A 24,658-nucleotide genomic window follows, 5' to 3' on the forward strand; every position below is an offset into this window, starting at 1 on the left:
ACAAGGTACGACAGTTTCAACTCGTACATCCATCGCAAACTCAATGAAAGGAGACCCATGAGGACCCCACTGCTGCTGAGAGAGAGACAAAAGAAAACCCGACTGGAGTTTGCCAAAACACACCTGAACAAGCCAAAATCCTTCTGGGAGAATGTCCTGTCGACAGATGAGACCAAATCGGAGCTTTTTGGTAAAGCACATCATCTCTATGTTTACAGAAAACAAAATGAAGCCTTCAAAGAAAGGAACACCTTCCCTACAGTCAAAGTTGGAGGAGGTTCAGTGACGTTTTGGGGTTGCTGTGCTGCCTCTGGTACTGGGTGCCTTGAATGTGTGCACGGCATCATGAAATCAGGAGATTACCAAGGCATTTTGAAGCGCAATGTTCAACCCAGTGTCAGAAAGCTGGGTCTCCGTCAAAGGTCATGGGTCCTGCAGCAGGGCAATGACCCCAAACACTTCAAAAAGCACCCAGGTTCAAGACAAAATGCTGGACTGTTCTGAAGTGGCCAGCAATGAGTCCAGATTGAAATCCCATTGAGCACCTGTGGAGAGATCTGAAAACAGCAGTTGGGAGAAGGCACCCATCAAATCTGGGAGAACTGGAGCAGTTTTCACAAGAAGAGTGGACCAAACTGCCAGTAGAGAGGTGTGGGCAGCTCATTCATGGCTATAGGAAGTGCTTGACTGCAGTTATTTTGTCCAAAGGCTGTGCTATCAAATATTAAGTCAAGGCCCTGGGGGATCAATAATTTTGCCAATGCCATTGCTTTTTATTTTCTGATTTAAAAGGATATATTAAGTTCTGAATCAAAAACAAAGGTTCTGTAATAACAGTGAAATAAAGAATTGTGGAGACCAAATACTTTTGTCAATTTCAACTTATTTTTTAGGGAAAATTGTGAGTTATTTGAAAAAAGTGAAAAGGTGCCAATATTTTTGGCCATGACTGCATGTACTGTGAGTAGTAGGATTCCAGGATCCTTTTAACTTCAATATTTTCCCTGACAGTTCCTGAGCATGACGATGTATGGATGAGACCTACATTCTTCCCGGCAAAGGAGTTCTTCCCCGCTTTCTCTGCTGCAGATAACCTGCACGTATACATTTATACTGGGAGCAGAACACTTGCTTTTTGGAAAGCCATTTGCTTTATGGTGCATTGGGATGATATTGTAATAGGGTCAGCATTCTTATTGCGTATTGCACATACATACATACACACACACACACACACACACACACACACACACACACACACACACACACACACACACACACACACACACACACACACACACACATACACACACACACACACACACACACACACACACACACAATTAATTTAGTGTTGTTATTTGTTGATTGTGTTACTTATTCTGTTTTTGTTTTTTTTAATTAACAAATAAACTATCATCTTCCTTTCATGAATTTAAATACATCGTAACAAGCTTTAGTAATACTGTATTATTTAGTCTCACTGTATCCATTGCCCCATAATACAAACCAATTTACCAAATGTGCCTATTGGGGAAGATCAAACGTGCAAAAGTGTCGGACGTGGGGAAAACCAAAATTTACATGAAAGTAAATTTGAGGTGTTCCTTTTGTGAATATACTAAAGGTGAATAACACTCTCAAGTATTCAAGTAATGGATTGAGAGAGTCGAGCCACCTGAATCACAAAGCAATGATCCATGGAATGTATGCTTTGCCAGGTGTTGGTGCCTCAATGTAAGTCACCCTTATTTCACAGGAAATGCAGCCCAAGCTTGCAGCCAAAGAGGTGCAGTGCCTTAGAAAATTATTTGTAGATTATGCTAAATGGCTGCTTTGATATGCTCCAAAAGATCATGTTTAATAACATAGCCTACGATGAGGATGTGATATGCCATCTACCTGATGGGTTTGTGTGACGCCCCTTCATGACAACGAATTATTTTGCCTTCAACCTGACTGGTACTATCAATTTGCTGTGAGGCACAGAACATTCTTTGTGAAAAACTTATTTTAGTTATGTCTAATTTGTGATCGCACAATAAAAGTGGCTTTAAGCAACTTGATCTTCAAGCAAATATATTATTACAAACTATAATATTATCCAAGGTTTTGTGACTCCACAATTAACTGCCTGGCTCAAATGATTCGACAATGCCTGATTATACTAACTGAGCCTTAAAGGTGTTGTTGCCTCAACCCTTTCCCAAAATGCTGCCTGTAAATCTCATACATGTTTGTGTCTGCAAACTTATTATCCAAGGAGAATGAAATAAAAGTATGGTGAAATGTCTCCTTTAAAGGTGGATTTATTGATCAAAAATACTATATGTAATGCACATGTATATATACACACACACACACACACACACACACACACACACACACACACACACACACACACACAAACACACACACACACAAACACACACACACACACAACAATACAGCAATTAGAAAACGAGGCATCATGCAAATACCTCGGAGTAGAGGAAGGCCACCAAATATGTCACAAACAAATGCGCAAAACAGTCGCCAAAGAATACCTACGTACATAACATGCATTTTAAGGCCATTTTCCCTGCAAGAGCGGGGGTTAGCCTTGCGATCCCCATGACAATCTTCTCCATTTTGCCCTATTTTCTGCATCTCCCCTTGTTAACCCCCTTGCCCGCATTTCTTCTTCGACCATCTTTGGCCAAGACTTTCGCAGTCTTCCCCATCCTCTACTTCCTTCTACATTCATTTCCATCACTCTTCTCAACCAGTCACTTTCATCCTTCCTCAACACATGACCAAACCACCTCAACCTGTTTCTCTTCACAGCATCCATCACAGGCTCTATTCCCATCATCTTTCGCAATTCATCATTTGTCTTCCTCTCTCTCAACGACACTCCACACATCCACCGAACCATTCGCATTTCCACCCTTTCCAGCCTTCGTTGCTGCTCTACGTTCATTACCCATGTCTCGCTCCCATAAATCATAACACTTCTCACACATGCACCATACACCTTTCCCTTCAGCTTCAACGACACTCCCCTCCTCGTCAGCACGCCACTCAGTTCCCGAAACTTCTTCCATGCACATCTCACTCTAGCAACCGTTGCTGAGTCTGATCCACCTTCTCCATTCAGCATGTCTCCTAGGTAACAAAATGTTTTCACACCTTCCAGCTTCATGCCATCTCCAAGATCCAACTCAACATTTCCTCCATCTGCAGCTCCCTCTGTGCACACCTTACACTTGAATGTAGTTGCCACACTGGTTAATGACCCTCTCAAACCACTACATTTTTGATGAACCCACTCAGCGCACATTGTACATTGAATGGAATTCACTCTGACACCCTTCCTGCACACAGCACACTGCCACTTCCCAGTTCTTTCCACCTCACCACATGCTTTACCACCTGCCATCACCTTCGTTTTTCCGATATTCACCTTCAGGCCTTTTGTCTCCATACATTCCTTCCACTTGTTCATCTTCTCCTTCAGTCCATCCATACTTTCTGCAATCAACACCAGATCATCTGCATACAACAACTCCCACGGTAAACCCTCCTTTACGTTCCGAGCCAGCACCTCCATCACAGCTACAAATAGTAGTGGACTTAGTACCGACCCCTGATGCACTCCCACCTTCACCTCAAACTCACCACTGTTCCCGTCCTTCGTCCTTCCAGCTGTGCGTGCTCTTTTGTACATTGCCATCACTACTCTGATCAACCATTCCTCCACTCCTAACTTCCTCAATGCCCATGCCACTACTTCACGTGGAACCCTGTCGAATGCTTTCTCCAGATCAACAAACCCAAGAAACAACTTCTTCCTCTTCTCCATGTACTTCTCCTGCAACTGCCTCACAATAAAAAGCATGTCTGTCATTCCTCTTCCTGGCATAAATCCAAACTGCATTTGGTCAATCTTCACTTTCTTCCTTATCCTCCTCTCCAACACCCTTTCCAATACCTTCATTCCATGCTCCAATAACTTTATCGCTCGATACGAGCCACAGTCCAGAGGGTCACCTTTCCCCTTGTATAGAGGGGCGAGGGTACTCAGTTCCCAATCCACTGGAATGCGGCCTTCTTTCACCACCAGATTACAGATCTCTGTCATTCTCTTCACACCCCAACTTTTTTTCTTTTTTTTTGTATACAAGATCGAGGCTCGTGAAAGAGCAAACATTAATCACACAAAAAGTCAAACCGACACATAAAACACAAAAAATAAGGGGAGCGGTAGGCAAGATGGGGAGAGAGGGGGAAGGACACAAACACAACATTTGAGAGCGGGGACATCGGGAGAAATGGGGGAGGGGGAGGGCTTGGGGGGAGGTGGGAGAGGTATAAAACATATGAACACTGCAAGGACTTCCAGGAAAGAAGTTGGAATTTCAAAAAAAAAAAGTGTATCTGGGGTGAATTAGTGGGGGTAGAAAAGATCAAGGTTTTGGATGGGGAAGATAAGAGATGGTGGTGAACAACTGTTTTAAAGACCTGGAGGGAGGAGTGGGATTGAAGGGAGTGGGGGAGTTTGTTCCAGAGGCGGGAGAAAAGGGGAATGAAAGAATGAAAGAGTGAAGGTGAGCAGAGAGCCTAGATTTTGGCAGTTTAATCATAAGAGGGTTGCAGGCAGATCATGTGCGACCTGAAGGAATATTGGGGGGACAGAGCACAGAGAGAGCTGTGGGAGAAAGGCCGGAGAGGAGTCGGTAGAAGACAGAAAGGCCACCAACCCGCCTGCGGTGAGTGAGTGAAAGGCCCTCGGAGTCAAACTTTCTTTCTTGAGGGGGGGGAAGTGTTACGGATTTGTCACTTCCGTTGTGGTGGTTTTCATCCACTGTAAACATTTTTGATTCCATGTACTATTATTGTTTTCAAAAGGTTTATTGTTTATGAACTGTTTTCAGAAGGTGAAAAAGTTAGAGTTAAAAGAAACTGGAAACCAGATCGGGAACCGGACGACGAAGAGGAAGAAGAGAAAAAGAAGGTGGAGCGAGTTGAGTCGGACAAGAAGCATAGTCGCTTCGAGGTCTAGAGCGAACGTTGGCGAGCAAGAGTCACGAGTGAACTTTGGGTTTCCCAGGAAACGGATTCCTGCGACAGAGTTGTTATCGCTGTGACAGATCAACCTGTGTGTCAGGTTTTGCGGTCGATCCCGAAGAGAATCATTGGACTGCCGTTATGTCTCGAGTACGGTCGTCGGCCATTTTGACTCACGCGCTTTGTGCGTCGAGCAAGGTTTCTTTGCTTCGCTTCAGCCTTTGCGCGTCGCGCAAGGTTTTTCTTTGCTTCACGTCAGCCGTTTTCACCGCTTTCAGACGTATCTGGTGTGTGTGTGTGTGCAACGTGGATATACCTGAAGGTAAATCTGAGGTTTGCCAACTGCGAGCTGTGGAACATCCATACCCGAGGGTGTGATCACTCAGTCGCCGGGAGGGCGCCTTTGGATTTCCCAGTCGCCTGGAGGGCGCCTTTGCACAGCTTTGGCAGCTGGACTGTAACTGCCAACCCAACGGGATTCTGGTCTCGATTGGACATTGATCTGTCAATCGCTGGAGCGGATCGACTTTGGCTTGAAGCCGGGGAATAGAGACATTGGGAATCTTCTTCTTTTCACTCACTTGGAGCACAGTGAGTTATATTGTACGAACCTGATGGTACCATCAAAGGAATGATATACTATTTGTTGTACAATTGATTACTATTGTTTTTGTACTGTGATTCTTGTGTGATCTTTATTCAATACCTGTTGGTTTGTAACAATTGGTGTGGCTTCACCATTGATCTTTGACATACAGAATAACACATTTTTCTGCCGTGACTCCTCTCGGGGCTCGGAGGTACACCGTGACCAGGTGGTTGGGGAGGAGCACGAAACAAAAGGTGTGATGTGGGTCCTGAAAATAGTCAGGTTCACCATGTTTTTTCGTTCAAATTTTTTGGAGATAAGCAAAACTATACATTTTTGGAATATTCAGAGCATGCGGAATCCAAAAATTAATGTTGGCATTTGCGTAGACACCTTTGCGAAAATGACACTCACGACAGTGATGATCTGTAAAAGCATATTCCTGAACGGTATAGACCTAGTAGATCCTGTGTATCGGACTTATAGTTCAATCTGATACTAACAAGGCTGCTTTCTTGCTTTATAAACCCATACCTATAACTTCAAAGGACTTGCAGTATCATGTATTATGTAATACAGTTATATCACAAATATAAAGACAATGGTTTCAATTACCTTTGTTTGTTGCTTTTCTTTAATCCTGAGCACTATTTTGAGGCCTTTATTGGATTCCTTGACCCAGAAAACATATGATTAGCACATTTAATTAAGTTTCTAGGTTGACGAGAAGCCGAGATAGCACAAAATATGTATTTTATGGCGGCCGTTTTGAAAATCCAAAATGGCGGCCATACAGGTGTCGGTGCAAATGCCAACATTGATTTTCGGATTCTCCATGCTCTGATGATTCCAAAAATGTACAGGTTTGCTAATCTCCCAAAATTTTGAACGAAATTATATTTGTTAACATCATGAACCTGACTAAATGGGCCACTGGAAAACTCTGCATGTGCTCTGGAGTTTTAGATGGAGTGAGCGAGACACAGCTCGGGAGAATATCAGTAGGTGTGTTGTGACCACGCCCAAGAGCCCGTTCCTTGCCTCGCCGTCGGACTACTCTACTCAAAGTTCCCCCTACGTTCCCGACTCCAATCTCCTTTGTATTGCTCGCAGACGTCCCACCCCTCTTGCCAGCTTGACATGACACTTTATAGTACAGACATGTCGCCTATCACCTCACATGTCCATGCTTTTGTGATCCATCAGCACTCATTGGCAAGCTCCGATTTATCCGCTGGCGCCCATTGCCTGGTGGAAAACTCCATGGTGTTCACCAAGTCGATGGTGGCACTCATTTGGGGCTGCCATGTCTGTCTTACTTCCTCTAAGTGTCCACTCGATGCCACCATGGCTGTCTCGCTTCCTCCATGTGTCCACCCGCTACCACCATGGCTGTCTCGCTTCCTCCATGTGTCGACTTGCTGCCGCCATGGCTGTCTCACTTCGTCCACGTGTCCACTCGCTTCATCCATGTGGCAACTCGCTGCCGCCATGGCTGTCTCGCTTCCTCCATGTGTCCACTCGCTGCCACCATAGCTGTCTCGCTTCATCCATGTGTCCACTCGCTTCCTCCATGTGTCCACTCGCTGCCGCCATAGCTGTCTCGCTTCCTCCACGTGTCCCCTCGCTTCCTCCATGTGTCCCCTCGCTTCCTCCATGTGTCCCCTCGCTTCCTCCATGTGTCCACTTGCTGTGTTACGACCTCCACCTTGTGTGAAGGGCTCAGGGTACTGCCTATTGCTCCGGAGATCCTAAATGATGTGCTCGGACCAATACGTTCCCCGTGGGCAGGTCGCGCCGAATGAGCAATCAGAAGTGACCGAGCGAAGCTACCATCCAAATGCTGATGTAATTTTACACCCCTCCCCCCACCCCCCACCCCCAATCTTCAAAAACAGTATGCCAATTCAGAAATGCAATGCAAATTCAAAACAGGGAAATAAATGCAAATACTTCACTCAAAATCAAGAAAAAAAACACAGGGTACAACACCAAGGAAAAGATAAATCGTAAGAAAAAGAAATCCCACTGATATGCAGCGGCAAAGATCAAGTAATTAAAGGGCAGACAGGCGCCAAGACAAAACAGACAAGACAATAAAACAACCCACCCGGTATCCCTAGCTAATCCCAAAGGGGAGGGAGAGGGCAGCAAAATAACAAATAAATATTCGCCAGGATAAAGGAAATAAAAGGTAAAATAAAACTGGGAGGGGATGAGGGGAGGAGGGGAATTCAGGCCTGTTTCAGATGGCGTCCTGGCTGCCTCGCCCCAGCCACGTGTCCCAAGGATGGCGCCTCCCCTCCACTCTTCTCTCTCTCTCAGTGGGTGTCCCCAAGCTCCACTAACGACTTGCCCAGGGCAGTTTCTGCAAGACCATGAAGCCGCACTTTGCCTCTGGCCGCCTCGGACGAAACTTGAGACGGAGCAAAAGGTTCTGCTTCCTCTTCCACTTTGCCTCACGATCCCACATGCACCGAGAAAATCCTCCACCACCCCAATCTCTTCGGCACCGACTGTGTCTCCAACAGGCAGCCCTCAGAGATATCAATTAATCAAAGCCTCAAAAAGCTCACACAGGCTGAGTTTCTCGTCAAAACTTGGACTGGACGTGCATCGTTCGTTTTCACCCTTTTCCACCCACTCCACGCGCTCTTCTTCCTCCTCCCTCTCCTCTTCTTTCTTTCTTTCCAAAGGTTCTTTCTCTATTCAATTATGTAGAGCTCCGGTGGGAGGGAGAAGGTCGATTAGGAAGATCTTTGTTTTTATTTTAACAAAAGAATAAAAAATAAAGTCGAAAGGGAAGTCAAAATAAAAGCGCAAATCTGGTTTCACAGCCGACCCGGAATTTCACAAAATATACACCCCAACAATGCGAGCTTATCATTGCAAGCCCAGCCCCATGAGTGTACCATCATTAAACAATCCACCCCTCAAGTGTAACAGCTGCTGCCATGGCTGTCTCGCTTCCTCCATGTGTTCACTCGCTGCCGCCATGGCTGTCTTGCTTCCTCCATGTGTCCACTCGCTTCCTCCATGTGTCCACTCGCTGCCGCCATGGCTGTCTCGCTTCCTCCATGTGTCCACTCGCTGCTGCCATGGCTGTCTCACTTCCTCCATGTGTCCACTTGCTGCCGCCATGGCTGTCTCGCTTCCTCCATGTGTCCACCCGCTGCCACCATGGCTGTCTCGCTTCCTCCATGTGTCCACCCGCTGCCGCCATGGCTGTCTCGCTTCCTCCATGTGTCCACTCACTGCCGCCATGGCTGTCTCGCTTCCTCCATGTGTCCACTCGCTGCCGCCATGGCTGTCTCGCTTCCTCCATGTGTCCACTTGCTGCCGCCATGGCTGTCTCGCTTCCTCCATGTGTCCACTCGCTGCCGCCATGGCTGCCACGCTTCCTCCATGTGTCCACCCGCTGCCGCCATGGCTGCCACGCTTCCTCCATGTGTCCACCCGCTGCCGCCATGGCTGCCTCGCTTCCTCCATGTGTCCACTCAAAGGTGCCGTTTATGGCGTCTGCAGCAATGGCGAATGCATTTTGCCCCGTGTGCGGTTGTTGGTTTGTGGGGCTTATGGCATGAATGAAGAATGAGTGGTAAATCGATGCAAGTTGTTATGATTCATCCCGTCGAATTAAATCAGTAACTGTTTATAATTTAAAAAGCTGAACTTCCAAGTCGGTAGAGCCGATGTTTCGGCGATGGGTTCAACATCTGCCGTGAACAAGGTGAGTGTATTCTCGCCGAAACATCGGCTCTACCGACTTGTAAGTTCAGCATTTTCAATTATAATCTTTTATCGAAGGATGGGTGGTGTTTGTGGTTCCAATTTAGAAGTTTTGAGAGTTTAGAACGAGAGGACAATGTGGCAAGCCTCGCTTCAAGCAATACGCATATTTTCTCCCAGAATATATGTTGTACTTCCAGGTTTATCAACATAAAATACGACAATACAAATACAAAATACTTTCTGTCAATTTGCATACATTTTGAAATGGTTTCCCAATGTTATTTGATAAGCTGGGTGGCTTGGTCTTTTTTGGTCCACTATAGTGCTGCAGAGTAACCGAAGATAGGTTCTTCAGCTTAAATTTTGCAGCTGCGAACTTCTTGAGTCTAGGAACGATGAGTGGAGGAGAATCCCCTGCGTGATATACCCTGTCAGGATATACCCTGTCAGTATATCCCCAGCCGGATGGCACATGAACTCAATAGCCATGCAGTGGGTCTCACGTCGACCATTCGGGGTGCACACAAGCAGGTCAAAGTTATCGCACCAGCCAAAGAGCGGACCCACCCTTCTACTCAGACCAACCACTTGCTGCAGCACGTCTTTCTCGTGATCAACCATATATATGGCTACTGATTTCGAAACCGTAATGCCTCATCATAACTTGTAGCTAAACCATGCTCATGCATCAACCTGACAAGTTCTGCACTATCAAACTTATGATGTAACTTCAGCGCCAGACCAAGTGTTGTCTGGTTAGGTGATAAGGAAATATGCTGTTGTATACATTGTGATATTGTCAAAGCAACCTTATCTTTTTTTCCCTTTAGACACTAACTGGGCAATCAGGGTCAGCAGCGTTTCACTAGTACTTTCACAGGTTTTCGCAAAAGTGAACTGGTCTAAATCATAGTCAATGGGCTTTGCTATTGCCTTCACCTCTGATCTCACCTTGCACACAATCTTATCAACATCTTCTTCATCCTCAGCTGCATTCTTCTGGGATGCAAGTTTCATAGACCTTGATATAAAATTGCGGAACCCTACTATATTTGCACAACCTTCTAAACGTAAGATCACAATCTGGTCACCAAAATAATATGATAAGTTTGACATCATTTGTTTGATACATTGTTGCCCTTCATATTCATGATATATTTGATACAACTCTGATACCGTCCAAGTTTGCTCCCAGTTAGAAATCATCATCAATAAGACTAGACAAAGCTGGATCAGATATCAGAGGAACACAATCAACGGGTTTGACAAGAGGTTTTCTGTACGCATTATAGCAACGCAAATGATACTGTGCGTCTGCGGCTGGTAGGTCTGTGACACCAGCCATGCGGAGTGCTACATCATGTGCCCAGTGCCCACGCATCTCCGCGACCCTCACCGATATCAAGGAGCTGCTGCTTAAATGTTAGGCGGCCGGGCCGCACATCAGTTTCGCACTGGCAGACTTTGTCCCATCTGTCACGATGACGCTCGTCCAACGGCAGACTTTCTTCTCCGCATAACAAGCAGTGCAGCTTGAAGTTAAATGTCTTTAGTTGTGACCGCCGTCGCCTCACTGGTGGTTCACTTTGGGACCTTTCAGTTTTTCGCCTTTTAGTGGCATCCCGTCCCCTATGTTCTTTCGATGTATCCACTGTATCCACTTCGATGTATCCACTCCACTGAAGAACCTATGTATATGACGCTCCACAGGATACATGACACCGCAGCTGTGGTGGGGGTTTAGTGGCTAATTTTGATTCAATGTCCAGATGCAAACCATCCCCCTTCTCTATGCTCCTTTGATGATGGTATTGAGTCCACCATTGCCAAGACTCCGCCACTTCGTAGAATTGCGTGTGGATTTACAAGGGGCAAACAGGCAGTCCATGGTGTCTCAAAGTTTCACACAACCTGAAACAGAAAAATATTTCATCTGTTAAGGAAGTTATCAGAATGTTGTTCACATAAAACGTGAAACAGAACATGATTTCTTGGGATAAGGAAGTTAGCAGAATGTTATCAGAAGTTATAGCCGAATAGCGACTTCACCATATACAACCGGCGGCCATCTTGGATTATGGTTTCCAAGCAACATGAAAACCATAATTTGAGCCTTCCATTGCCTCTGCCATATGGGAAAACCTATGGGTAGATGCCAAAATCAACCTTCTAGCATGATTCTATCAAAAGTTATGGCCGATTAGCTATTTTGCCAAATCAAAACAGCGGCCATCTTGGATTATGTTTGTGTGGCAACATCAAAAACTTTTTTTGACACTTTCATTGCATCCGCCATGTGTGAAAACCTGTGTAGGTACCAAAATCATCCTTCTAGCTCGATTCTATCAAAAGTTATTGCTGATTTTCCATTTGAACCAAGGTCGGCAGCGGCCATCTTGGATTTATGCAAATTACGGAAGTTCCCCAAAGTTGCTGCAGCGGCAAGAGGTGGTTCTGTCATATATACCCCCGAACCATTAGAAATCCACCAAAAAACCTTATAGTAACAACAATTTCCAGGTTCACATAGGGTTTGTCATCGGTGACAACTGGCACTGGTGACAACCTCAACCACCAGTGTTTCATCTGAAGCTGTAACTTTTTGAAAATTAATTTAATAAGTCATTAATCGAAAAAATTAAAGAATTGATTGATTAATTCACTAATTAATAAATAATTAATCAATAAATCAAAAATACCCTTTGCAGCCAAATTACGTCTCGGGGTCCGGAAGAGTAGCCATAAATTTCTCTATCGCCAGCTTGTCCCACGCCTGTGCTGGTAGGTCTCTGTATGCTATCCTCACCGATTGGTATATATCCTGGGCCAGCTCCTGCATCGTCTCGTTAGGCTCTTGCCTGAGATGCAGCAGCTGTGCGCTGACCAGGTCGCACCTTGCACCCGTCCCATACCTGTTATTCAAGGCTTCGCAGATGGCCTTGCTGGTCAATATTCCCTCTGGGACTACGTTTAGCACGTCTGCGGCTGACCCCCGCAGTGTCGCCACCAGATTCCCCATGCGCTTCCGCTCTCCCCAACCATTGAGCTGAGACACGCACTCAAATTGTGTCAGGAAAGCCTCGAGGCTCCCTGATCCATCAAAATGTACGAGGGGGATTGTTTTTCCAGAGACTCTATTCCCCGATTCCTCTCTGTCCAAATCCAGTCCGGAGCCAAAACACCCCCCCCCAACTGGGTATTCAGTTTCGGAGCCTCTGGTGTCCAAATGTGGCTCGTGGTGAGGGTCTCCTGGGTCACCTTAATATGATCCTGGAGATGCTTATCGGACCGACTCACCTCTTCCCTTCGGCTTTCTTGGACCCGAACAACCTCCGCTTTGATCGTCTCCAGTCGCTCCTGCACCAAATCACTCACCCTTTCATTATCCATTTGCGGCCCCCACAGGCCTTTCTCAATTAACCCCCGCTCCTGCTCTGTTATGCGGGTTTCTAACCCCTTTACCTCCTCGGCCAATTCACCCCCCTGTTGTTTAAGGAGTCCCCATTCCTCACTCTGTTTTCGCATTCTGGCATCCACCCGGCCTCGATAGTCTTCCAGGTCTCCATTTGCTTTATCAATTCGGGTATTTGTTGCACTAATCCTATCCTCCAACTTTTCCCCCATTCGGACAGCCTGTATCATGCCCTCCTCTATTTTTGTCCCCCGTCGCACTGCGGAGCGAAAGGGGGACTATGGTTTTCCCCTCCGTCCGTGTGTGCATCTGTCCGTGCGTGCGTACGTGCGTAAGCGAAGGACCGAATTCTAATTTGGTGTGTGGGTGCAACCCACGTCAAAATCTAAGATGGCCGCCGCCATGTATGTCTGAACCTTGTGAGCGGAATATCTTGAAAAATAAGCGAAGTACCAACTTCTAATCTGGTGTGTGGGTGTATCTAAGCATAAGGAAGAACGCTATTGAAAATTGGGTCGCCACGTCAAAATCCAAGATGGCCGCCACCATATATATGTCTGAACCATGTGAGCGAAATATCTTGAAAAATAAACGAACTACTAACTTCTAATCTGGTGTGTGGGTGTATCTAGGCATAAGGAAGAACGCTATTGAAAATTGGGTCGCCATGTCAAAATCCAAGATGGCCGCCACCATATATATGTCTGAACCTTGTGAGCGAAATATCTTGAAAAATAAACGAACTACTAACTTCTAATCTGGTGTGTGGGTGTATCTACGTGTAAGGTATCTCGACAGACTACGATCGATTGTAGCACACGTTTATTAACTCTCCCGATACAGGCCCGATTCACTACAGCGCCATCCGAGCTGGGGCAGAGGGATACAACGCGGTCACGGTGTAGGGATACAACGGTGAATATTTGCAGCTTCATACATGACATCCTCCCCTTTAAGTCCAAAATTACCAAGAGCAATACGTGCTAGATTTCCAGAATTGACATTTCAAAAGCAACATTTCCAAAACATGAGAAAATATGTGTGCAAACGATTATGAAAATAATGAAAATACGTGAAAATAGAACATGTGTCAACGTGAAAATAGAACATGTGTCAACGTGAAAAAAAACATCTTCAAAGATTCAACTTGTCGGGTGGTTTTCTCTCACGCATTGAGCGTCGCGGTGTACCAGTGGATACATAGTCCGAGGTGATCCCTTTTGGTGGTGGTGTACCAGTGGATACAGATTCCGAGGTGATTCCTTTGGTCTCCACGATGGGTGTCGCGTTCGCAGAGGTTTTCGGGGCATCCCAGCCGGCTGTTGCCGCCACGACGATCTCCGGTAGTGGTGGTTCGAACTGTTGTTCTGACTGTGACAATGCTGCAGGATCTATCGACTGACAATGACGGTAGGTTATGTGGTCCTGATGTCGACGAATTTCACGGCCCTCCTGCAGGCGAATCACGCAAGACAGTGGACCTGGCTTCTCGATGATGTCCCCTGGTAGCCACGTCGCACCTGCACCAAAATTTCTGGCAAACACTGGATCTCCGATGTTGATACAGCAACTGTTGGACGTCTTATCGTGCACCAACTTTTGATTAAGCTGGCTCTGATAAACGTATGATGATATGTCTGGTTTGAGATTGTCAAGTGTCGATCTCAAGTGTCGTTTCATCAATAACTCAGACGGAGCTGCCCCGGTTGTTGATTGTGGCGTGATGCGGTATTCGAACAGGAGACGAGAAAGCTTTGTTTCCAGGTTCCCTCCTGAGGTTTCTGCAATCCGGATTTGATGAGTCCCACGGATCGTTCGGCCAAGCCATTTGAAGCCTGGTGATGTAGGCTGACAAACTTATGTTTGATGCCGTTCCGACGTGTGAACTCGGCAAACTCGGGACTGGAAAAACACGAACCGTTATCACTCACGATCATCCTGGGCAGACCATGAGTGGTGAAACAGCGTCTGAGTCTGTCGATGACAATGGCTGACGTAGTACCATGCGTCACATAGGCATCAATCCATTTTGTGTGCGCGTCCGTAATTATTAGAATCATGCTGCCGTTAATAGGCCTGGCATAATCGAGATGTAGGCGATGCCACGGTTCGCTGGGCCATTCCCAGGGATTGTTACGGATTAGTCACTTCCGTCGTTGTGGTTTTCATCCACTGTAAGCATTTTTGGTTCCATGTACTATTATTGTTATTTTGGGTTCCATGTACTATTATTGTTATCATTTAAGTGAAATGGAGATCTGCGTCCCCTGGTAGCCAGGAACGCCTCCAGTGCGGGCCCCTCTGCCGTTTTCCCTCGCTCCCGCCATTTCACATCGCTCCAACCTTTTCACCTCGCTCCAGCCATTTCACCGCACCCAGCCGTTAGCCTGGTTTGCGTGAGTAACATGGATTTCGATTGGGAATTTGTGGTTCTCCGTTTGGGAGCCGTTGAACGTTCATACCCGAAGGTGTGATTTGCCAGTCGCCTTTTGAGGGCACCTTTGCGCCTCTTTGGCAGCGTGACTGTCGGCCGAACTGGATTCTGGTCTCGATACGACATTTTTCTTGCGATCACCGGAGCGTGGATCGACTTTGGCTTGGTGCCGGGACAGACTTTGGGAATGTTCTTTTCGCTCACTGGGAGTACAGTGAGTTATATTGTAAGAAACTGATGGTACCATCATAGGAATGATATAATATTTGTTGTACAATTGATTAATATTGTTCTTGTGTTGTTATTCTTGTGTGACCTTAATACAATACTTGTTTTTTGGTAACAATTGGTGTGGTTTCACCATTGGTCATTGACACACAGAATAACACATCTTTCTGCCGTGACTCCTTTCGGGGCTCGGAGGTACACCGTGACCGGGGTTTGGGGAGGAGCACGTAACAGGGATGCAGTGGCTCTTTCGCAGGTGTATTCCGGGTGCTCTGGCAGGGGTAACAATGTCGAACATGATGTTCGATATCAGCATCAAGATTCGGCCACCACACATAGTTTTTAGCGAGTGACTTCATCTTCACAATCCTGGGGTGACAGTCATGGATTTCATTCATGACCCTGGAACGCAGATTTTCCGGGATCACGACACGACATCCCCAGAGTCGGCAACCATTTTCCACGCTGAGTTCGTTTTCACATGCTTTAAAAGCCGCAAAAGCTGGGTCAAGCTCAGGTAGCAAATGCCATCCAAGCTGCACAGCCTGGACAGTTCTGGACAGAACGGGGTCTCGTCTAGTATGAGTGCGGATCTGGCCGGAATCAACAGCACAATCTTCCAGATGATCCATCAGTGCGATAATGGATCCTGGTGTAGGCGAATCATCAACGGATTCTGGAAGGGGTAACCGACTCATGGCATCTGCATTTGTGATAGACGAACCGGGCTTATAACATACTAGCAGAAGTACCCGGCACTGCCGGGCGGGGGAGGGGAGGGGAGGGGGAAGAGGAGGGGGAGGGGAACGGGGGGGGAGGGGAGAAGAGGGGGGGGGGAAGTACCCGGCATTTCGTGTATAAACGTGAGGGAGAAGAGGGGGAGGGGGAGGGGAGGAGGGAGGGGAGGGGGGAGAGGAGGGGGAGGGGGAAGGGGAAGGTGGGGGGGGAAGGGGAAGGTGGGGGGGAGGGGGGAGGGGAAGGTGGGGGGGGGGGGAGGGGGAGGGGGTAGGGGGGGGAGGGGGAAGGGGAGGGCCAGTCAACAATGACCTTGCAGTTCTCATGGTCTTAGAGCAGCACAACAATCGCGACATTGTCCTGAATCTTCGCAACAGCACGAAGCGGCTTTTGGAGACTCACCGATCCTGTGACGCCCTCCAGTACCGGCGTTGCCGGGCGGGGGAAGGGAGACCCGTACATTCCCAACCCGTACATTTGCCCCTCTCGACTCAAGCTCACTCGGACAAAAGCCTCGCACAAATTACACCGTGAAGGCCCAATGGCCATGTCTATGCCACAAATCAAGCACGTGAGCGAGTCGGGCGCACTGATTTGAAAATATATAGAACCCTCATACTCCGTGAAATGTGAAGCCAACTGGCGGCGGGGATGGAACATCACGTGATCGCTCTGAGTGAATCAGCGCGCTGCTCTGCCACCGGTCAGATTCCGTGTATAATATTCCTCGCTGAAATGCGCTGAGGTAAAAATATTGTAAAAAAATATGATGAAATTTTTTATTTTAGGTAGGCCATGTTCTTCCCAGGCTCAATGGCCATGTCTATGCCAATATCAAGCACGTGAGCCTCTCCGTTTAGGAGTCTATCGGTAACATTACACACACACACACAAACTGTGTTTTATATATATAGATGGTGTAGTCATAAGCAGCGAGAAACACGGACCAGCGGATGATCCTGGGCGGTAGTATGTCAGATGTCGCCTTAGTTGGACCAAACATACTGATCAGCGGCTTGTGATCAGTGCGAATCGTGAAATGATGTCCAAGAAGGTACTGGCGAAATTTGCTGACGCCGAAAACAATTCCCAATCCTTCCTTGTCAAGTTGGGAATAGTTCTTCTCTGCCGGGGACAACGTTCTGGATGCAAATGCAACAGGTCTTTCCGTCCCATCAGGCATCACATGTGATAATACACTCCCCACTCCATAGCGACAGGCATCGCATGTCAGCACAAGATCCTTCTCTGGATCAAAATGAATGAGAACATTGGACGATTTGAGCAGATCCTTAGAGGTCTGGAATGCTGATTGTTCAGTGGAATACATGACACCAGCATAAGGAAGAACGCTATTGAAAATTGGGTAGCCACATCAAAATCCAAGATGGCCACCGCCATGTATGTCTGAACCTTGTGAGCGGAATATCTTGAAAAATAAGCGAAGTACCAACTTCTAATACCGTGTGTGTGGGTGTATCTAGGCATATGGTAGAACGCTGTTGAAAATTGGGTCGCCACGTCAAAATCCAAGATGGCGGCCACCATATATGTCTGAACCTTGTGAGCGAAATATCTTGAAAAATAAACGAACTACTAACTTCTAATCTGGTGTGTGGGTGTATCTCCGCATAAGAAAGAACGCTATTGAAAATTGGGTCGCCACGTCAAAATCCAAGATGGCCACCTTGCGTCCTCCACTTTGTCAACTCACATCACTTCACCGACAGGGGACCGAGGCGTAACGCTTGTTCCATTCCCTTGTTCATTCATTTGCTCATTCATTCCCCTCTATCTTCCCCTCCAATCCATCAATTTTACTTTCCATTCCTTCAATTTGTCCTTTCAATCCCTCTTTAATCCATCAATTTGCCCCTCCAATTCTTCCTTCAATCCATCAATTTTGTCGGTGTGAGCATTAATTTGCTCATCCATTTCCTCCATTTCAATGTTTTGTTCAGCCATTTTGTTATTCATTCATTCACTCATTTCCTCCATATCTCCCTTCAATTCCCTTTTCCTTCCCCTCATTTCATCCTTCAATTCATTCCTTTGGGAATCCATTTTTTCATTCAATCTCCCTATCTGCTCACTCTGAGCATTCATTTTACGACTCAATCGCTCCTCCATTTTATCGTTCAATCCCTCTATCTTCCTAAATAAGAGATCCCAAACCTGGTCGGGTATCGCGGCCGTCCCGACGGCGGGGGAAGATCCATCACTATGCTCCACCCCAGTATTCAGCCCACTTCAAATCCCGTCGGCATTTCCCTCACACGGGTCCAACTGCGCATCCGCCATTACCCCGCTGGTGGCTAGCGCAATTCCCGGTTGCGTATTTTACCTCAAGAATAAAACAAGAATTTAAATTTTTGAACCGCGGTTTTGCACATTCCAATCGACGAAAAAAAAATATTTTTTATAGCGCCTCTGACTATGAATTTTTTTTCGTCCGAATGCCGAGCGCATTGTACGCCCGACTGTGTCGATCACAGCCGCGGACAAAAAAAATTGTCCGTCGGGCCCGTATCCCACTCCTGACACCACTTGTCATGCGGACGCTCTGTGAAGACAGAACGTCCATGGATGGAATCGAGCTTAATGAGGCGACAATCAAATCGATGGTGGATCATATGCAAGAAGGGGGGGGGGGGGGGGGAAATGCCGCGGCTCACCTTCACGGCCCCGACGATGTATTCTCCCTGTGGAAATTAACTCATGAACGAACACAGAATTTATGGTACAAAAATAAATATTTATCACGGACCCGATAACAAAGAATGCGACGGAAGAACGAAGACCGAGGTTGGGACGTCCCCACGCACAGACTTCACATACAGCACAAATGGAAAGATAATCGAAAATAACTTGTTGTGTTTGTGGATGAGTCTTTGTGGATCTGTCTGAATGCCGGGTCATCAGGAATTCTCCGGCTCGAGCGCGTCGTCCGATGCAACTCCGGTCAGTGGGAAGACAGACCTCGATGCACCCCCATCCGCCCACTGCTAGGCCGAGCCACTCGCTCGCCCCGGTCTCGCCCGCTCTATTCGCAAGCCTCGCTCGCACGTGAATGCCAGGGAGGAGACTCGATGGCACTCCAACGTTGCTCCAACGCCCGTCGTCCAGCAGGTAATTCGCGGTTCGCAAATGGAAGAAGGGTCCAAACAGAGTGAAAGGCAGGGGCAGAAGGGAGGTCTGGGAAGGGCAGAAGCCAAAGCGAGAAGCCAAAGGGAAGAGAGACATCAGGGCAGGATCAGTCTAAGAACGAGAAGGGACAATGTTGGCACACCAACGTTCACCACCAAAGTCCGGACCAAAGTGACAAAATGTTCGCCGCTCCGTCTCTTTTTCGGCGTGCTCTGATGTCATCCGGGCATCTTCCCAATTCACGAGTCCCCTCCCACCAGTCGTGCGACCCACCCACCAAACCCGCGGTGTCCATCCATCGCGTTGGGCGTGGCCTCAGCCTGCCTTGTACGATGTTTGCCTGCCATGGCGCTGTTGTACGCGGCCACTTCCTGTCGGTCTTTTCGGTCAGTCTTATTGTGGAGGAGGGGAATTAATTAATGTGGTGCACTAATGGGCCTTACTAATGTATAAGAGTGCATTGCCATACGGGACACATGCATGATCACAGAGGTTTCACAAACAATGGAGTCTTATCCTCATTTCCTCGAACTATTTATCATGCCCCACTTAGTCAGGTTCATTATGTTCAGATTTATAATTTCGTTCTTTTTTTGTGGAGATTAGCAAACCTATACATTTTTGGAAAGCTTATAGCACCAGGAATCCGAAAAACCATGTTTCCATTTGCGCAAATTTTTCTTTGGCGGCCATATTGGATTTTCAAAATGGCCACCATCGGAAACCTATTTTTCGCGATATCTCAACATCCGAACCACCTAGAGTGCTGATTCCAACACCTATACCCACATTTTTGGGGATGAGGAATCACATGAAGCCATCTGAAATAATCTACTCATTTCATTTCATTTCATAATTCATGTACATGAAAATAATCATTTCAACATGTTCAGTTCATGTACATGGAAAGTCATTATATCAGACCTAATAGTTCATTTAAAATAAACCTCATGAAGCTCACAATTACTTACCTGTTGTCGTTTTATATATTTGCAGGTCTTGAGAGAAGATGAGTGAAGTTACGACTCAGCCCACACAGTGGCAGCACTGCATAATTTGTCAAACCGCTTCAGCAAAATATGGAACGCTTGTCCAGCAGCCCAAACCGGACTCGTTTGAACACTTGCTACAAACCCTTAATGATAGAGCAGCCTACCATGATGGAAAATATGTTAAAATTCACAGTCGCTTAAAGGATGAAACAAGTGAAAGTCTGCAATTCAATAATGCAGTTTGGCATCGTATCTGTTATTCAAATGCAACCAACAAAGAGAAGGTACAACGTGCCAAAGACCGCCATCAATATCACATTTCAGCCGGCTCCTACACAGAGAAAAAACGTGGACAAAAGCGAAAAAGCACAGAACTGGACGAACCATCAACTTCCACCACCAGTCCGTTTACACGTTCTGCAACAGCTCCATTCATTAAGGAACATTGCTTTTTCTGCCAGGAAGATAACGAGCAAAAATTGTACACATTGAGAACAGAAAACGGTGGGAAAGCATTACACGATGCTGTGGAGCTGTCTGGAAATCTCACCCTGCAAACTAGGTTAAACACATCCATCTCACCCACTGATGCACATGCAATCGATGTTCAATACCACAAGTCATGTTGGACAACAAATGTATTCCATGTGTTACGTACCAAGGATAACAAGGGAACAACAGAGAGAGGTCATCCGTTTCAAACATCATGTTTGATTGAGTTGATTAGCCTTGTCGACTGTCAAACTCAGAATAAACAATACTTATCCATGGCACATATTGAAACAACATACATCAACTTGCTTGGTGGCACAGATGCATTGGCGCACCACTTCCCTGCATATAGTAGACACTGGCTCAAGGAGAGAATTCTTCTAGAACTACCACACGTAACGTCTGTTAGGCAAAAGGACAGGAGAAAACCTTCTGTTCTTTACTCCCCAGATGCATGCGAATCCGATATGGTTCAGTCTGCCATGATAGAAAGTGAAGTAGACGATCTGAATATTATCTATAAAGCAGCAAAGGCATTGCGCAGAATTATCAAGAACTTCCACCAACAGGAAAACTCATCCGATGCTATACAGGTCACTAGCAGCACAGATGATGTTCCAGCAGCACTCCACGCAATGATCAGATGGGTTATGGTGGGGCCAACAGAAACACTAGAAACTGAAAAACGAACCACTCACGTTAACAGAGAAGTACTCACTGTTAGTCAGATGCTATTGGGTGGATTCAAATCTGACAAGCAAGTGAACTATAGGCCCAAAACTGATTCTGCGACCTTCCGATCAACCAAATCACAAGAAACTCCACAGTCTCTAGGATTAGCCTTGGCAGTTCACCATGACACAAGAAACAAGAAACTCCTGGAAAGTCTCTGCTCTCAAGGTTACTGTGTCTCGTACAGTCGTGTTATGCACCTCGAAACAGCCCTAGCAAATGCCATTGTGGAAAACACCCTGAAGTTCCAAGGACTTTATGTTCCTCCATTTTTGAAGAAGGGAACTTTTGTGTTTTTTGCAGCTGATAACACAGACTTTGCTGAAGACAGCGTGGATGGCAAAGGGACAACCCGTGGAACAATCATTGCTGTTTATCAAAAACGTGACACTCAAGGAGAAACATTGGCGCCACAACTGAGCATAGCTGACACTACCAGTTTGTCAGTGACCCCGTACCAGGTTCCTATGCTTCATTGTGACAAGCCGGTGCCGAAAACCATAAAGAGAACAGACACATTCCACATCAGCAAGGATGGTATATCACCAGCGTATCACCTTACACATCTAGGATGGTTGGTTGCTTCTATGATCACCAGAATGCAGAAATCAAACAGCACATATATACCTGGTTGGGCAGGATACCACTCATTGCTGTCGGGTAGTCACAGTTTGACACAAGTCGGAGTCTTACCCCTTCTACCTGAAGTAGCACACGAGTGGTCGACTCTTCTGACCGTCATCTCTCAGACAACTCAGCTAAAGAACTTAGTTGTTGGTACAAGCCACCCTACAGTCATTTCCTGGGATATGGCCCTCTATGAAAAGGTGATAAGGCTGCTGGATGCAAGGCCAGACCTGAAAGGTACCGTTGTACCTCGGCTTGGCGAGCTGCATGTGGTCATGGCTGCTTTGAGAGCCCTGGGTACTTCCATTGAGAACTCAGGTATTGATGACGCGTGGATAGAGGCCGACCTCTACGGACCTTCAACAACAAGGCAGATCCTGAGATGTTCGCATTACAAACGCACTCTCCGTGCTCATAGTTATTCATATATAGCACTTTATGAAATGGCGCTGGACCTGTTCTTCAAAGATTATCCACAGTTGAAAACCGTTTGCTCAGATATGTCAGAAGAAATAGACGAGGCATGTTCAGAAAAGGACAAGTTCACCAAAGCCACAAGTGTGAAAGAAGCCAACACAAAACTGTTGAATGTCATCACTACAGCTGATGTTGTGAATATATTCAAGACTTGGGAAACAGAACAATCCAAAAAAGCCATGTTCAAGTCCTTGATGAATTACCTGCATCGAGTGGAGACAATTCTGTTCTTTGTGGAAGCTTCTCGGGACGCAGATCTCAAACTCCACCTCGAATCTGGTGAGGCACTCAGCAAGCTATTTTTCTCCATGGATCGTATCAAATACAAACGTCTTTGGCCGCGATACATAGCAGATATGTATGACCTGAGGAAGACGCATCTGGCCACATACAGGGAACTCGAGAATGGAAATATCTCAGTAACGAAATCTAGCATCCCCTTTGTATCAATCGGTGCAGACCACGCTTGTGAACAGGAAAACAGAGCAATGAAGGTTCATTCTGGACTTCCAGGCATCTCCAATAATGCCAATGCAAGGCAGAGATTCTTTATGGCCTCTCCAGAATTGTCACGGCTGACCAGAGAATTCAAAGATCAGTTCGACACCAAAACAGACAAAGTGACAAGTCAAAGTTAATCCATCTCCTTGTGAAACATGGAGACTTAGCTCCGGGTGACTTAGCTCCGACCTCAAGTCCTCAAGCTCAAGTCCATAACTCTGCAGCTATGAAAATAGCAGTAGTCGACGCCATGGTTCTTGTACAGAAATTGTCGACAAAACCAGCTGCAACAGTAACCGTTGAAGATCTCAGTGTCAGCTTTAATACCAGATTGATGTCACTGACAAGACATTTTGACGAAGTTATCCTCGTGTTTGATACTTACAAGGCCGATTCGTTGAAGCAAAGCACAAGACAAAAAAGACGAGGGGGGCACAATCCAGTCCAGTACCAAGTGAAGGACAATACCAAGATCCAACACATCACCATGAAGCGGTTCTTGTCACACGCTCAGACAAAGTCAGATTTGGCAGAATATCTGGCTGAGAAAACGTTGGAGTACAACAGAGATGCCTCCAAGCTGATAATTATATGTGCAGCAGGAAAGGCCAAGAGTAACAAAGGCGTGCATTTTGAAGACAATAATCATGAGGAGGCAGACACTCTGATGATTCACCAAGCAGTGCTGGCAACTCGCCACAATCCCAACGCAGAACAGCTTACCTTCTTCTCTCCTGATACGGATGTCCTGGTCTTGGTCATAGCTAACTATGATGTTCTGCTCAAAAACACTGCTGTCTCCCTTGTGTCGGGCCTTGTGCAAGTACAACCAATCTGGAACAATCTTGGCGTCGAAAAGGCCAAGGCATTGCCAGCATTCCACACATTCACAGGAGCAGACAATACTGGACGGTTTTCGCGAATAGGCAAAACAACATGGTTTGAAGCTTTCGTCAGAGCCGATAGTGACGTGATACAGGCCATGAGAATGCTCGGTGATGCTGCAGATGTGACCGCAGATCAGATGTCCAACTTGGCAAGATTTGTATGTGCAGTGTACGTACCAAAGGGAATATGTATCAACAGCATTCCGGAGTTGCGCTGGTACCTCTTCTGTAAACACATGACTGAAAGTCACAAGTTACCTCCAACGCTAGGGGCTCTAAATCAGCATGTTGATCGTGTACATCTTCAGGCAAGGGTATGGGCTCAGGCTACTATCGCACATCAAGTGTTCCTGGATCCACAGCAACATGGCTACTTCAAGGACAACGATGGGGAATTGAAACCACTAATGACAGATGTACCACCAGCACCGAAAGCAATACTTGAGATGGTCAGATGTCAGTGCAAAGGAGACTGCTCATCGAGACGGTGTTCGTGCCGTGCCAATGACTTGGCATGCACAGACTTGTGTTTGTGCAGCTCCGAATGTGAAAACGACGATGACTGTCAACCTGTTCTCTGCTCTGACGACAGTGATGAGGACATTTGAAAACCTATGAGGACAA

The 24,658-nt window shown here is 46.5% G+C and overlaps 1 protein-coding gene across 1 annotated transcript in view; it reads left to right on the plus strand.

The window, feature by feature from the left end:
- Window positions 1-2,293, plus strand: part of LOC137413975 (calpain-1 catalytic subunit-like) — a 185,480-nt gene extending 183,187 nt beyond the window's left edge. Inside the window, exon 21 of the mRNA XM_078778893.1 lies at window positions 1,012-2,293. Within this exon, the coding sequence (XP_078635019.1) occupies window positions 1,012-1,038 (27 nt within the window). The 3' untranslated portion in view covers window positions 1,039-2,293. The remainder of the gene's footprint in view (window positions 1-1,011) is intronic.
- The last annotated feature ends 22,365 nt before the right edge of the window (window positions 2,294-24,658 follow it).

This window comes from Myxine glutinosa, chromosome 5 (assembly GCF_964187855.1).
Source record: "Myxine glutinosa chromosome 5, kmMyxGlut1.1, whole genome shotgun sequence".
NCBI lineage: Eukaryota > Metazoa > Chordata > Myxini > Myxiniformes > Myxinidae > Myxine > Myxine glutinosa.